A 15,719-nucleotide genomic window follows, 5' to 3' on the forward strand; every position below is an offset into this window, starting at 1 on the left:
CCGCAGGTCACACCTACACATTCAGACACTGATGGTAGAGACTGCTGTGTAAAGAGTCCATGAGGAGTAAGTTATCCCATTCATATACTAACGAAGCAGCGGGAGCAACTTGGGGTTAAGTGTCTTGCCTGAGGACACATCGGACATGTGGCTGCTGGGGATCAAACCCCCGACCTTTAGGTTAGGAAGCGACCGACTCTACCAACTGAGTCATAGTCATAAACTCACAATACCCTCTGTAATCTGTAAAATCCCCCCTCCACAAATGTGAAACAGTTTAAATACCTGAGACTCTGATGTGAAGTATTTAAATAAAACATGAGGCATCTCAGCACTAAAGAAAAACTGACTGACAAAGCCAACGCGTTCCTATCGTAAATGTGAACTGTGTGGGAGATGTGGGTGTGTTTGTCTGTGTACACAGTTGATTAACAGAACACAAACGACTGTTTTATGGACAGCAGCAGGCTCACCTTGGCAGTCTCCTCGGCGTTCACTTTGCTGCCTGTTACCAAAACTATCTTAAACGGGCTAGACACGCCCCACACACACGTCTGTACCTGCTGCAGCGGGAAAGAGAGAGAGAGAGAGAGAGAGAGAGAGAGAGACACTTAAGTGAGCAATATCAGCATAATGCACTGTGAAAATATGTACTCCTACACACACTGCTTCTTCATTTCCACCGCTCCCCTGCGCGCACACACACACACACACACACACACACACACACACAACACACACACACACACACACACAGGCAGGTCAGTCTGATGTCAAGCCAAGTGGATTTGCGAGGGTCAGCAGTCAGCAGGAAAAACAGCATCACATGACCTGTGGAGTGTATGAACATGACTAACTAGCACACTTCCTGCTGTTTGTTGCCTCCGTCTTTGTGTGTGTGTGTGTGTGTGTGTGTGTGTGTGTGTGATTCACCCTCTTGTCAGTAAAGAGACTATATTTGTGTCAGCCTCTTCCATTACAAGAAGAACCACAAGTTTTCTATACTGTGTCATTTCTTAAAAACAAACCCATCCTCGTGTCCTATTTTGGTTTTGTTTTGAGCAATTATCAGTCCGGCTTCCTCCAGCACAGCAGTGACGCGTCGATAACAGGTTCCTCTCCTGAAAATAAATCTATGCTCCAGTCGCAGACACAGAAACTGCTGTGGTGACATTATAACAGCCTTACGAGAATCTCTGTCTGCGTCTGTCTACTTTAATGACCCCCCCATTGTACCTCACTGGTATGTAATTCATTTGACAATCTAAAAATACTTTTACTTGGCTCAGAACAGGCTGTTTCTGTGTCTGTACCTTTAAATGTAAATAAGCTGTGTCTGACCACGCCCCCTCTCTGGGAGGGCTTGGGTGTCTCGGGCTTTCTCGCTCCATGTCCTATTGTTTATGGTGAGGAAGCAGACTCAGAGGGCAGAACAAACACCTAGCTGTGGGAGTGTCACCCACCTGGGGGAGGGGTTACTGCCCTTTGTGATGTCATGAAGGGAAAATCTCCAAACGGCCTGTTTGAGCACACATTTTCTGAAAAGTGGAGCAGGTAAAAGATGAAGAGGATGGACTTTTCTCCTCATTGGGGGGTTTGTAGACGGACTAGAGTAGTACTACATAGTAGTGTTAGAGAAACATGGTGAAGTGGGTTTTACAGAATATGTGACCTTTAAATGTATCCCAACAAATGTGCCAAGTGTTTTTGCAGTTAGCGTCTGGTCTAACTGGAAACCAAGACAAATGTTAATCATGATGGAGGACAAGTTATGAAATAATCACTGTTGTGATTTTATGTGCTAATATAGTGTGGTATCGTTTCATAAGATGATTGGAATCTGTTATTAATTTGGAGACTTTCACATCACCGGGCACTACAGTAAGCATGGCAGCAGGCAATTAAAACCCCGGGAGACACTTCTAACAGAAGCCAATTAAATTCAACCTGTAATTTAGCATACAAGGAGTGATGTCACTGTGCACCTGGCAGCAGCAACAGCAACAGCGAGGAGCTGGCCATATTTTGTGACAACCTGGCAGAATACTCCTCCTCCACACTCTGAACACGGCCTCATAAAGGACAGGTGGCAGCTGCAGATGACTTGTTTGCTAGGTAAACCGCATTGTGAACACAGACTCAGTAAACATACAGCTATATTACAGTAAGTGCTTGTTATCTGGAATACATGAGAACTTCCTCAGTATTTTTAAATGCAAATAAACACGGAGGAGGAAGTTAACCACGTCACTTACCGGCAATGACCTCAACCGTTTCAAAAACAGTCGAAGAATGCAACTCAAGCATAACCAAATATTGTTTTGACTGCACTCAGTAAAGAAGGAGTCATGCCTGCTCCACTTTGCAGAAAATGTGCTCAAACAAACCAATTGGCATGTTTTTGAAGTGTTTGTTGGTTGGTTGTAATACTTTTCTTGGCCATCGGAGTCTGAAGCACACCACCACTACCGAACACTAACATGTTCTATATCTGACTAAAAGCATTCATGCTGGATTGAAATGAAACTTAAAAACTATTTGTACCCCCTTTAAGCACATTTTCCCGATCTTCCACCGAATCGATTAACTCACCAATGCTTTCTGCAGATGCAGGACCAACTTTGGTCACAGCAAGGGCCACATTAATTTAATCCTCACTGCGTTGTAGTGTACAAAAATCAATGATGTCTCAAATTTAACTCAACATATGCCAGTGCGCAAATATTATTATGGACATATTTCTGGTTTTCATGATTTCATGGCAGATTTTGTCATGTTTCCAATTAACTGATATGTAAAAACTGACCTGAGGGCCACATTGATGGGGGCCGCATGTGGCCCCCGAGCCGCCAGTTGTCCACCCCTGTCCTAGATGCTATTTTCTTTCTCAACTCCCCCGTAAATGTTGAAAAGGCCAAAATACCCTGCCACAAAACAGAAGTGAAAAAGCACATTCACGCAGCTACACGAGCAAGCAGACTGACCGTGGGAACTCTTCTCTTGGGAGGTAGTGGTAAAGGTGGGTTGGAGGACTTGCGGCTAACCACAGCTCCGATGGCGGAGATTTCCTTGTCAAACATGGCCTTGACGGTGCTGGTGTGGACCAGGGTGAGGTGTGGAGGCTCCTTGGCTTGCAAGCATGTGCGGATGTACTGCAAACAAAACAGGACCGGAAACCTTTTTAATAAATGTGCACATCAGTGACACACACACACACATCAAAGATCCGCTTAATACTGTAACTCTCTATGCTGAAGCTGGGCTTGTTGACTTAGATACAAACATCTTTATGTAAGGCTCAAACACAAACAGTTCAGTGTGCAAATACAGGACTATATGAGAGTGCTTTTAGAAAGTTAGCTGAGCAGCTCAAACTGTTCCAACTGAAAAATATTGCGAGCAAGAAAGACACTGAAATGTACAACACTTATTACGTATTTTTTGTATTTACTGGAGATTCATGTTTACAAATCTCTGAGCTTACTACAGAGACTTGCCAGCATGCTAATGTTTGCTTCTCCTGATTTGAACACAACCTGCAGAATAAACCATCATCTGGCTGTTCTTCTTTTATGTCTTTAGCACTTTAGTCTCTCTTCTGAAACTGAACACTGACAAAATGCCACATGTCGCTCCACTCACAGCGGAGGTTGATCATGAAGTCGTTCGCAGAATATGGCTTTCCTTCATATTTTCACACACGGCCATAATGTTGGTTGCATGTTTGTTTCTAAAACCCCAAAGAAGATGAATAAATGAATGGATGAATGAAACCTTTATTGCCCCTCGGGGGAATGTGCCTCACACCGAGAGCATGAAAACACAATTCAAAAAGACGTCGAAACCATTCACAGGACAGCTCATAACAACAAAACCATCAAACTATCACATGTAGGGATTTCAATTGCAAGTTCAAAACAGTGCAGAGTGCTGACTTCCTCCTGTATGATCAGAGCTTATTAAGCAGCTGAATGCTTCATGATACAAAGGATGTGACGCCTCTTTTAGTCCTCATCCTGGTCTTTCTGTACCTGCACCCTGCGACTTCCTCTGTTGTTTCTGTGCATGACACAAAAGGCGACAAATGGCTACTTATACACACCCAACCACATCGACTGCAGTATATATACTGCATATATATATATATATATATATATATACCTTATATTGACTCAGGGGGTCGTCTCCACAGAGGAACTCCAGACAGTGGCTGACCCTCAGTACGTACTGACCCCGCCATGCCTCCTCCTCCGGCCCGTGGGTGGTTAGCCACTTCCTCACGGCCTGCTCCATCAGCTCAGTGGGGGTGCAGGATGATGGCACCATCACACTGGCTGAATCCTGACAGAAGACAGGAGAAAAACAAGAGACAGAGGGAGAGGGATTGACTCTAGTGTTTACTTTTAATCGAAGTGTACTTCTTGAAAAAGAATAGCAGAGCAGAGAAATGTTTTAAAATGAACACATTTTCTTGTGTCAAAATTGGACAAAAAGTTGCTGAAAAGCTGCAAGGAAAGAAACATCATGACATTGAATCAATGAGGCTTTAAAGCACAGAGGACTTCAATATTTCCTGTTTATTCTGCACAGTGTGTGTAATAAAGCAGCAACCTCCCGTGTAGTAAAAATGAATCCGATGCTGAAGTGCAATATACTGCAGTTCCTCGAGTGTCCACTAGAGGCTGGCTGCAGAAGCACAGGAAGTCACATACACACCCATTCAAAAAAGCCTGTTTTTACAGCAGAGATTAACATGTTTACGGCCTGGTTCACAAAACCAAATAGGTCTGATTAGCTCATGGCTAGATCGACACATGATTTGATTTGATGAACGTCGCGAGTTTGTGTGTAATGTCATATATGTCATTGCATATACCTGCACAACTGTACAGTTAATCTGTTTCACCTTTTTACATTTGATCTTATTCAAAGTCCCTTCACAGCAGGAGAACGGCGGTTTTACAGCTTCTAATTCTAACTATAATAATTCTACGTTCATTGTTTTTTGCCGCAAACAACCAAGTCAAATTCCTACTTGCCAATCAACCTGATTCTGATGAATACTGAAGATAGTGAAGAGGAATTTAAAGATAGAGACACATTATCGTTCCACCTCTGAAAAACAAATACATTCATGTGATCACATGAACGTGCGATCACATGCACAGAGTCTGTTGTTTCTGCCTCTCATTGGTTGTCAAAGCTACACTGAGGCTAACTGCTTCCTGTTATTTATAGCACAGCATCGACCTTGTACCTGAGATGGAATCATTGTTTCCTGGAGGTTTGGATGAATTGCTGCAAATGAATAATTAACGACATCCAACAGATCCGTTATGAGTGTCTTCAAAAACCAACAGTGCTGAGATCGACTGCAGTGACAATACATCTTTTTTTTATCCTTAAGGCAGACACTTGACCCTAAAAACATTTCAAGCAGATTTTGTTCAGCATAAAACACGTTGTAGTTAAATGAACAATTTAGGGGTGCTGGTGGTGCGGGCGCCTCATGTAGTCCTCCAGGTTCAAATCCCACCTGGCTCCTTCCCTGCATGTCATTCCCCACTGTCTGTCCCTGGTTTCCAACTCTATCCACTGTCCTATCTCTCCATTAAAGGCACAAAAAGCACAAAAATAAATCTTAAAAAAAAAATTTTATGAACATTTTAAACAAAAATGATCCAAGGCGAGCTAAAGTGTCCGCTCATGAAGCCCCAACATTTTTAAAAACATTGGACGTTTCTGAAAGGCAAACTTTCAAACTATTCACACTCAGACGAGACTGTAGACTAGAAACTCCCAGGATGTTTACTAGATCGGACAGAAACCTAAGTCTGATATGGGTTCTTCAGATCCCTGTATACATTTTAAATAAATAATATCCTGGTTTATGATGACTGCATCTTGTTTGTGCAGGCGTCTGTGATGTTTATTTTTTACAACACAAACTGCAGCAACTTTGAAATGTGAGAAAAATCACACACCAACATGGCGTTGCAGATACAGCGAGTCCACCTAATTTCCAGAAGTTTCCAGCAGTTTTACTGCAGATGTAAGACGCTCTCATTGCCGCCGCCATGATTGTTTTGCTGATACGTCGCTTGGTTGAGGCCGCCCCTGTCAGAAATCGTGTTTACAGGCGGGATACTGCGTTTACATGCCGCAGTATCCCGTTTTCTGTTCTGTTTCTGAGTTCTCCTGGTAGGGCTTAAAGCACTGAGCGAGCGTACTGTAGACCTTAAAGTATAGGAGCGCACTCTGCAAAGGACATCATCCTTTTCTGCTTATTTCCTGTAACAAAAATAATTTTATGAACATCTGTGATTGGCCCGTATTAGCTGATAATAGCAGCCGTCAGATATGCTGGTCGGGCTCTAATGGTCATAAACAATTTAGCACAGTAAACCACACCAGCACACTTCCTGTTTTATTGTGGCGTATTGTGTCTGACCCCTGAATAAGACTTCCTGTCTGTGTGCACCTGAGCGCAGAGGCACAGATGGCCTTGTCTTTGTGTGTGTGTGTGTGTGTGCGTCTGTGATGTTGATCAAAACCGATACACACAGAGAGGCCTGGACGGACGTGACCGTCTGCTTTATGGTTAAACAACGTTAAGTCTGTGACAGACGCAAAAACTGAAAGAGAGAGAGAGAGAGGAAGACGGATGGGAGGAGACAGAGTTCAGAGAAGAAGAGGAATCATTTTAATCAGCGCCTCTGTCCCTGGAGCTGCCATGCTAATGTGTGTGTGTGTGTGTGTGTGTGTGTGTGTCCGGGAGGATGGCATAATTTCTCTGATGATTTTGACCCACTTATTGTCGTCACATGACTTCCTTTTTGGCCTCAGTCACGTGAGTTTTGTGGAGCTGCCAACTATGAGCAGAAAAAAGACTGTGAGCTGCTCCAGTGGAGTCATGGAGTCTTTTTTTCAACTTAAACAAAGTGTTTTTTATGTTGCTGTGAGGACGCACCGAGTCAGGCTGTTACTGTTCACGCTGCACTTTATGAGTTTTGGCTAATGGGGTTAACAATAGATTTTTCTTTTCAATTAAATTACAAAAGTTATGACAAAGATTCAGAGAAAAACGTCACGTTTGAACTTACAATGAGAATAAGTGTCTTTGAGTTTGATCGGCCGCCTGAAGCTTGATATATTTCATTGTTGATTTTGTTGGTTGGATGTTTCAAACACTGACAGCCCTGCACCAGAAAGAAATCAATTTGATTGGTTTCTCTCGGTTCATGAAAGGCTTGAACTGCCCTCTTTAACCATGTGACGTTTTATCCAGTTTGGACATGGTTCCTCTGATTTAAATGTAAATGGACACAAGCTTGTTTATTTATTTTCTAGTCTTCTGACTACTCAAAGCTCTTTTACGCCGCAGGTCACACCTATACATTCACACACTGATGGTAGAGGCTGCTGAGTAAAGAGTCCATCAGTATTAAATCATCCGTTCATACCATAGACTGTAAATATTAATGGTTGAAGCCTGAGTGATGTCACGTCTGTTCCTGCAGGGGGCGCTGGAGTCCCATCGATGGCGGTCTCCATGCTGGAAATGCTGTCTCAGTCTAACTTTCAGTCAACCTAACGACAGGCTGAGAGCTGGAACTGAGGCGTGTTTTAAGCCTCCTGACAAACCGCTACATCGCGCCCACCTGTCAATCAGGTCAGCTACACAGCTAACTATGGATAACGTGTCGTTGTGTCGTTCATCAAATCAAAACGGAGCCTTTAAAAAGATTCACCCCCGTACAGTTTATGCCAGTGATGACAATAACTAATCAGACCTATTTAGCTTTTTGTACCAGGTTGTAAACATGTTCATTTATGCTGTAAAAACAGGCTTTTTTTTGCTGTTGTGTGTATGTGACTTCCTGTTTTCCTGTAGCCAGCCTCTAGTGGACACTCGAGGAACTGCAGTAGTTTGTACTTCTCCATTGGTTTCATTTTTCAAGACGGGAGGTTTCCCCTTTATTAATACATATTCATAGGCCGCCAACAAAGCGAGAGGAACTTGGGGTTAATTGTCTTGCCCAAGGACACATCGTACATGTTGCTGCAGGAGCTGGGGATCGAACCCCCGATCTTCCGGTTGAGAGACGACCGACTCTACCAACTGAGACACAGCCGCTGATTTAAGTGTTCAAATTGAGCATATTGACCCTGTTGGGGATCTTTGAGAGAAAAATGTGCCAGTCAGCAGTTTTTAGCATTTGAAGCTGTGTTCTTCAGACTCTCACCTGAGACTGGTCGAAGTGGATAATGACTTTCAGGTCGACCTGCCGCTCGTTGAGCCCGTCCGTGATGGCCGTCCCTGCCATGGGCTCTAGTTGTGGGGAGAAGCAGGCCTGCAGCCACTCCATACACGTCATCATCTGGACCCGCTGCATCCTCTCTTCACTTAAACGAAACATCTTACCGCGAAAGTCCTTCACCTCCTGGTCGTTCATGGCATCGAGTTCATGGAGTCCTGGAGGCAGACAAAAGGATGTTGTTACATCACTGCTCTGAAGTGGAATGTATCATTTTAGGAAGACGTTAGATTTCAATGGAGCGGAGGTCACAGCCAACAGTGTGCAGACGGGACTGGACCACGTGACATCGCTGCACTTCCCCTGCCTTTCCTTTTGCACCAGACACTAACCTAACATGTGCAATTTTATGAAATACTAAAGGGACCCTGTGAAAGGGTACAGCCTTGTTTTTGTTGCAGAGCAGAGACACACACACTAAACTAAACTAAACACGGCACCTTCCTGCAGGATTTCGCGGGCGAGGACGTTTTTATTGGATCTTGATTGATCAGAAAACAGAGTCTTATTTCTCAGATTCACAGCTTTGTTCTCATTTTCAGCTCTCACCCTCTACAGTTACTCTTCATGTCACTCCACCTGTCTCTCTCTCTCTCTCTTTTGCTCACAGCAGCTACATATGATTGAAGATCAGTAGAATCAGAGATTAACATATGTACTGTTGCAGAGGTCTCTTATCCTTTACAGAGCTGGATTTGTTCTCTTTTCTTCAGAAGATATTCTTACAAGTCTTAATGTACCTGTTGTTGTTGTTGATGTAATAACAGTGAACTCTGGGACAATAAAAAAAAGGATAAGCACCTGTGCATACTTGACGCCTCTGCTGGTCCTGAATGTGTAAAGAGGATTAGAACAGCAGTCTGAAGCAGATCCTCCAAACATTCACACTGCTGCTAAATGCCAGGGCTCTGTACTGTTCTTCAGGCGAAACAGACTTTATCTCTCTGCTCCCTGGTGAGCTTTTGTCTCTGGGTTTTTTATCACAGGGTTTTTGCACAATTCTCTCTTGGCAATAAAAAACAACACGCTGACATTTAAAGCTATTGAACATTCATATGACCCTGAGCCGCAATCATAGAGGGACTCTGGACAACATTGGCTGCTTTGGGAAAGGAAATAAAAACATGGTTGTCTCCGCTGAGCTGGCTCTCAGGACGCGCTTCTTGGAAACAAAGATAGCCTAAAGCCATGCGTGTGTCTTCTTACGAGGTGATGACGTATGTCCAAGAGGTAACCGTGCTTAGAGCCGGTTTGAGCTGGAGCATGTGAGTGTAGGCCACTGGGGGACTGGGAAGGCGGGGGGGATTGTACTTCAGCACGGTATGGCGAGCACCCTCCTCTATCTATGAAGAGGTCACCACAGAGGAGTAGACTTCTCTTCAGTACTGATCGATCCCCTCTGCTGCTCTGAAAGGCCTTATCTTCACTGGAGATAACACACAGTGACAGGTGATGGGAGACATGTCAGGAACACGTCCAGTCCATCCCCACGCTCCTCTATCAGACAGCCGGGCCTCTGACCGGAGCCAGCTGCAGGCGGGCCCCTCATGTCTTATGGCTCGGTGGATGTGACGAGAAGGAGAGCTACTCATTGTACTGGAGGAGAAAGATTTACGGCGCCACTTACCAACTTGTAAGTGCTTTCCTTTATTGGGAGTGTCGAACGAGGACAGTAAACCAATCAATCAGGGAGAGAGTAATGTGTGTGAAAGCTTGCATGATAATCTGCTGTCTTATATTAGAGGGAAATAAAAGTTATGTTGCTTACCCTTGCCAATGAGCACGCCTATCTTGGAGTCCAGCAGGCGCTCTGCTCGGCCGCAGTTGCGCGTCACCAGCTTGAGGACCGGCAGGAAAGGGCGAACGTCGCACAGACGGCGGGTTTCGTCCTCCAGTTCTTCGTGCACGGCTGCCTGGTTGACACACTCGAACATGTGGCTTTCCATCTCGCCCAAAGCGGGAAACATGGGGAACGACTGAGCCTGCTTCCATAAGAGCTGGAAAGGAGAGGAGGAACAAATATGTGGTTACCACAGGGAGTGTTTTTAAGTGTCCAGGAGACTCGATTTAATCATTCCTACATTCAGCGTGCAGCCAGGATAGACAGCAGCGGTATTTTGGCAAACAGGAGATTTTAACAGGTGTTTGAAGAGTTAATTATTTCATTAATTTAATTATGCCATTTTAAGGCATCATATGAACGCAAACAGGAGCATCACTGTTCTTTCTGAGTCTGTAGAAATGTCTGCTGCAGTTTGTAAACACAACATTCAAATGTGGCCCCTCCTCCTGGGCTCATCACCCCCAGAAGCCCCGCCCCCTGCAGGACGTAGCGTGTACGTTTACTGCAAGCTAACACATGCTAGCACAAGCTAACCGCCTGTGTTTGTCACCTGCCTGTCCAACAGGAAGCAGACCAACTCCACGTCCACGGGTAAAAGACAACACAAGGTTCACCCTCGTTTTAGAACGATGGTGTTTCTCCTCACTGTGATTATATTTTCTCTTCTTTGCTGCTACGTCCACGTCCTTCATATTTGCCGGTTTGGACCCCGTCCAATCTCTGAATTATCCACTCCTAAACTCATTGGCTGGAGGAAACACACCAGCTCCGCCCAGAAACATCCCGAGTCAACCAGAACAAAGCAGAACAGTAAAATCCAGTCAGAGGACAGGGTCTCTGCAGACACAGTCACCACCACACATGTATGGAGGCCCAGAAGGGACAATGGAGCAGCTTTACTTTGAGGTCTGTATTTTATTTTGAAGGGAGGAGCGTCTGACTCTACGTTTAACCAAGCCTTCAAACTAAAAGAAACACCAAACAATGACATAACTACCAACAAGTAGGTTTCACGGTCAGGAACAAACATGACTCATGGCAGCATGGCAAATCTTTTTGGCGAGCTGATCAGGATGTGAATAATATGTTCACCGGCCGATCCCGTCATGATTCATGTCCCTGTGATGCCGCAGCATGAGCTTTGAGGGCTCTGTGGTGGCACACTGTAAACAGGACACTCTTGTCCCTCTTCACAAACACCCCCATCTCCAGGAACACTCGTGATTTCATGTTACATTGATCCCATCTCATGTGCTCAGTGCATAAAGGATTTCATTTTTTGCTATTCTTATAAACCATGTGTCACATGGTCACTTTCATTTTGCACAAGTTTACAAGTCAGCTGTCTTCACAAACTACAAATAGAATCCTTCAATAATGAGTTCAGTTGGCCAAGAAATCAAAAATTTATGCTTTCTGGGAATTCTTAACTGGTTTATGGATGACTCATTCATAAATCTGCCCTTCTCTGATTCTTGATAAGTCATACAAGAGTCTAGTATGAAGTTTCTGGAAGCTTTGCAAAGGTCAAACTTAAATCCCTTTCTGCTTCCCTCAGGGAATGACGATATTTCATGTGTGGATCTAGATCCACTTCAAGTGTAAATTTAGTCCGATATACTCAAAGAACGCAGCAGTCAACTTCACCCGTTGTGCAGTTCCTCGAAAACAAACAAACAAAACCTTCCTGGAGCTGCTTTCTCTGAAAGTCAAATGAAGCTCAAGCTGTTTTCACACATGCCAGCGTTCGGGAGATTGACCTTGAAATCTTCCTGGGTTACTTATCCACATATTGTCCCTAACAGCGTAAAGTTCCCCCTGTTTTTACAGGCGGGGGTTGTCTCAGGAGGCAAGAAAGGGCGTAAAAAAAGACGCTGCAGGAATCCAAGAATGTGGATGAATGCAAATCAATCAAGAAGAGTTTGAAGCAGCTTCATGACGTGCATGGTGATCGCTCGATGGTAAAACTCAGATAACTGCTTAACTGCTGCCTTCACACATTAGCTCATCCCAACTTGAGATTAATTTTACTTTTTACCAGTGAGCTGGCACGGGAAAGTTAGGGTGAAAAATGTGTCAGTTTGCCTTCACACATGTCAGGAAATGTTCAGGTGTTTTGTGTACGTGTGTGTGATGACACCTTCAGATCGCTGCTTTGGCTCTGTTACAGGGCGGAGTGTGTGTCTAGAGAACTACTTGGATCCAAAAAAACATCTGCTGTGAGAAGTTTGTACATTTGAAGCTGTTGTTGGTGTATTTGGTAGCTGTCCATTGGTTCTCTATAGTAGTAGCCTAAATCAAATTTTTAATATAAAAACAATGAGTTAATTTAAGCTACCGTTAAAAGGTCACATCATCCCCATTCATAATCAGAAAAACTGAAGTGTGTTACACTAAAACAAACCTTGTGTTGCTTTCTTTTAAAGTCTCTTTTTTAACAAACAGAGGGATCCATCTGTAACCTCTGATCGCCTCAGAATCAACAGGTTGACGAGCTACTCACAAACAAACAAAAAACACCAGGCCACTGGTAACAGCCACGTCTGTGAAAACAGGCATTAGATCATGTCTGGCTGAGCAGCTGTGTGTGTGTGTGTGTGTGTGTGTGTGTGTGTGTGTGCTTGTATGTATTATAGACTGGTGTGTTGACTGTTTTTCCTCGTTTGGACAATAGGCATGTAAGGACAATAAGATAACGTCAGGACACATAAACAGATACATCGATTTAAAGCTCCTGTGAGGAGCTTTCGGTTTGTGTTGTTTTGGCGCCCCCTGTGGACAAAGTGGTTCCTCTTATCGCTGTCATTTTGTCTCGGACATATGTCAGTCGTGTTTTTTTAAAGGTTTATTTTTATAACTTTATTGAAGAGACAGGACAGTGGATAGAGTCAGAAATCAGGGAAAGAGAGAGAATAGGGAACAACATGCAGGAAAGGAGCCACAGGTTGGACTTGAATCTGGGCCACACGCCTACAGGACTACAGCCTCAGCACATGGGGTGCACGCACTAACCACTAGGCTATTGGCGCCCTGTAATTTGTGATTTTTTTAAACAAAAATCTCCCTTTCGCAGTGACTGTGAATACTTTCAAGGTTAAAAAGAAGAAGGTTATGTTGGTGCAGTTCAGTTAATTTGCTGCCCCTGATCAGAACAGGCTGTTTCTGTGTCTGACCACGCCCCCTCTCTGGAAGGGCTTGGTCGTCCCAGGCTTTCTTGCTCCATGTCCTATTGTTTACGGTGAGAAGGCAGACTCAGAGGACAAAACAAACACCTAGCTGTGGGAGTGTCACCCACCTGGGGGAGGGGTTACTGCCCTTTGTGATGTCATGAAGGGAAAATCTCCAAACAGCCTGTTTGAGCACACATTTTCTGAAAAGTGGAGCAGGCAAAAGACGGAGAGGATGGACTTTTCTCATCATTGGGGGGTTTGTAGAGAGACTAGAGACACATGTTAGTGTGAGAGAAACATGGTGAAGAGGATTTTGCATATGTGACCTCTCTTTACTTGTACATGGGCAGATACCGAGAAAAGAAACAAAGACTTCTAATGCAAGGTCTTTCATTAGTGAACCAAAGACTATAACTTGCTTTTTAAAACCCAAACCGATGCTTTCCGACGCACTCCTTGCCACTCACCAGTTTGATGTGCTGAATGGTGGCCTCTCGAGGAACGTCCATCTGGATGTAGATACCGGTGGGCAGCAGAAAGTCCACAGTGATCGTGTCCAGAGCGTGGCCGGCCAGGGGCGAGTGGCCCGCCCATATGTCCAGGAGGTCTGTCATGGCAGGAGGCATGGCAAGGGGCAACACACACCACCTCAACCATAAGGACCTGGAGGAGCAGAGGACAGATACAAATACTACATATCAGACTGATTGAACATGTCTACTGTCTGCATGGTCACAAAAACAATCAAAGGGCTTTATTTCCCCCCTCTTCAAAGGAACGTCAAAGGCTCCCTTCAGGTACAAACAAGGTACTACAGGAGTCATTCACCCTGTGCTCTAATCTTGAAGGTCAACATACTTCATTAATGATCAAACATGTTGTGCTGAAAACACTTCCCTGGAATGGTTGCAGCTCTGGGTTTTATTTTGTGTGTCAATAAGTCATTCTTCAATGCTAACTCAGATGTTCAGGCTAACTCTAACCTAGTTTCAAATATTAAGATGCTAATGCTGCAAAATCATCACAATGTTATCGTCATAATGCATGTATCCTTCACTTATTTCCCTTTCCCTGCTTTCATTGATCCTCTAAATTAACATGAAGGTGACAGGGGCATGGTTCAGTGTCACTGCCGGTCTGTGGGGGCAGCACTGTGCTGAGTCCAGTGGGAGGCAGGACAATTTGACTTGGGTGAGGGCCAGTGCTCAGAGGAATGCCCACTAAGCAAACAGAACAAAAGGTCAGCCTGCAAACCCCCCTCCCTCCCTCCCTCCCTCCCTCCCTCCCAACCCCCTCCCCCTTCTGACAAGCTGGTCGCCATGCAGGCAGAGAACACACACACACTCTCTCTCACACACACATAAAGAAAACACTTACACCTCTGCATTAACCATCAGTAATGTAGACATAAGAGTGCACATAAATACATAAGCATCCTGTACACTGTCCCATCACACACACACACACACACACACACACACACACACACACACACACACACACACACACACACACACACACACACACACACACACACACACACACACACACACACACACACACACACACACACACACACACACACACACACACACACACACACACACACACACACACACACACACACACACACACACACACACACACACACACACACACACACACACACACACACACACACACACACACACACACACACACACACACACACACACACACACACACACACACACACACACACACACACACACACACACACACACACACACACACACACACACACACACACACACACACACACACACACACACACACACACACACACACACACACACAGCGGCTGCTGCTGAGGTAATTATTGAGCAGGAGGGGGTCACCATGCCACTGGTCCTCTCTACACATTTAAAACCACAGGCTGAGAGAGGCTATTTCCTCACAATTCAGAGCATTAGAGCTGCACGTTGAATTGTATTTTATTTCTTATTGTGAAAAAGAGAGAACATGTGCGATTAAAAACTCTTTGCAAAAGACAGCTTGTAGTCCCAGAAATTAAAAATAAAAAACACTGACATTTTGCCATGCATTCTCGCTCAGCATGCAAGAACTTGACCAATCAGAAGGAGCCCTGGATATATTGGCCATGCATTCACAACATTTGGCTCATCAGTCGTTGGGTGCCCTTTAGACTGAAATGTGTCAATTAGTGACTGCAGGGTTTGGATAGAGAAGCTGGTGAAGGGTCATTGTTGAACTTGTGGTAGATTACTCAGCCCCTCTGCTATTTGGAATTAAGTTCCTCTTGTAAAGGTTATTGTAACACGTATCTTCATCAATTGCACATTTCAGCAGTGAGAGCATGTCATTCCAGTAAAATAAAAACAAATGAGG

The 15,719-nt window shown here is 44.5% G+C and overlaps 1 protein-coding gene across 2 annotated transcripts in view; it reads right to left on the bottom strand.

Moving 5' to 3' along the window:
• The window catches only part of pik3cb (phosphatidylinositol-4,5-bisphosphate 3-kinase, catalytic subunit beta), a 61,935-nt gene that overhangs the window by 15,361 nt on the left and 30,855 nt on the right, over positions 1-15,719 (bottom strand). The window contains exons 3-8 of one of the 2 annotated variants that reach the window (XM_061045598.1): positions 13,799-13,994; positions 10,087-10,315; positions 8,247-8,476; positions 4,162-4,341; positions 2,985-3,152; positions 474-560 (exon numbers count right to left, since the gene is read on the bottom strand). In XM_061045598.1, coding sequence (XP_060901581.1) covers positions 474-560; positions 2,985-3,152; positions 4,162-4,341; positions 8,247-8,476; positions 10,087-10,315; positions 13,799-13,957 — 1,053 coding nt within the window. In that variant the 5' untranslated portion in view covers positions 13,958-13,994. Of the gene's footprint in view, positions 1-473; positions 564-2,984; positions 3,153-4,161; positions 4,342-8,246; positions 8,477-10,086; positions 10,316-13,798; positions 13,995-15,719 lie in introns of both variants that reach the window. The other variant, XM_061045597.1, reaches the window with a different exon arrangement.

Source organism: Labrus mixtus, chromosome 9, assembly GCF_963584025.1.
Source record: "Labrus mixtus chromosome 9, fLabMix1.1, whole genome shotgun sequence".
NCBI lineage: Eukaryota > Metazoa > Chordata > Actinopteri > Labriformes > Labridae > Labrus > Labrus mixtus.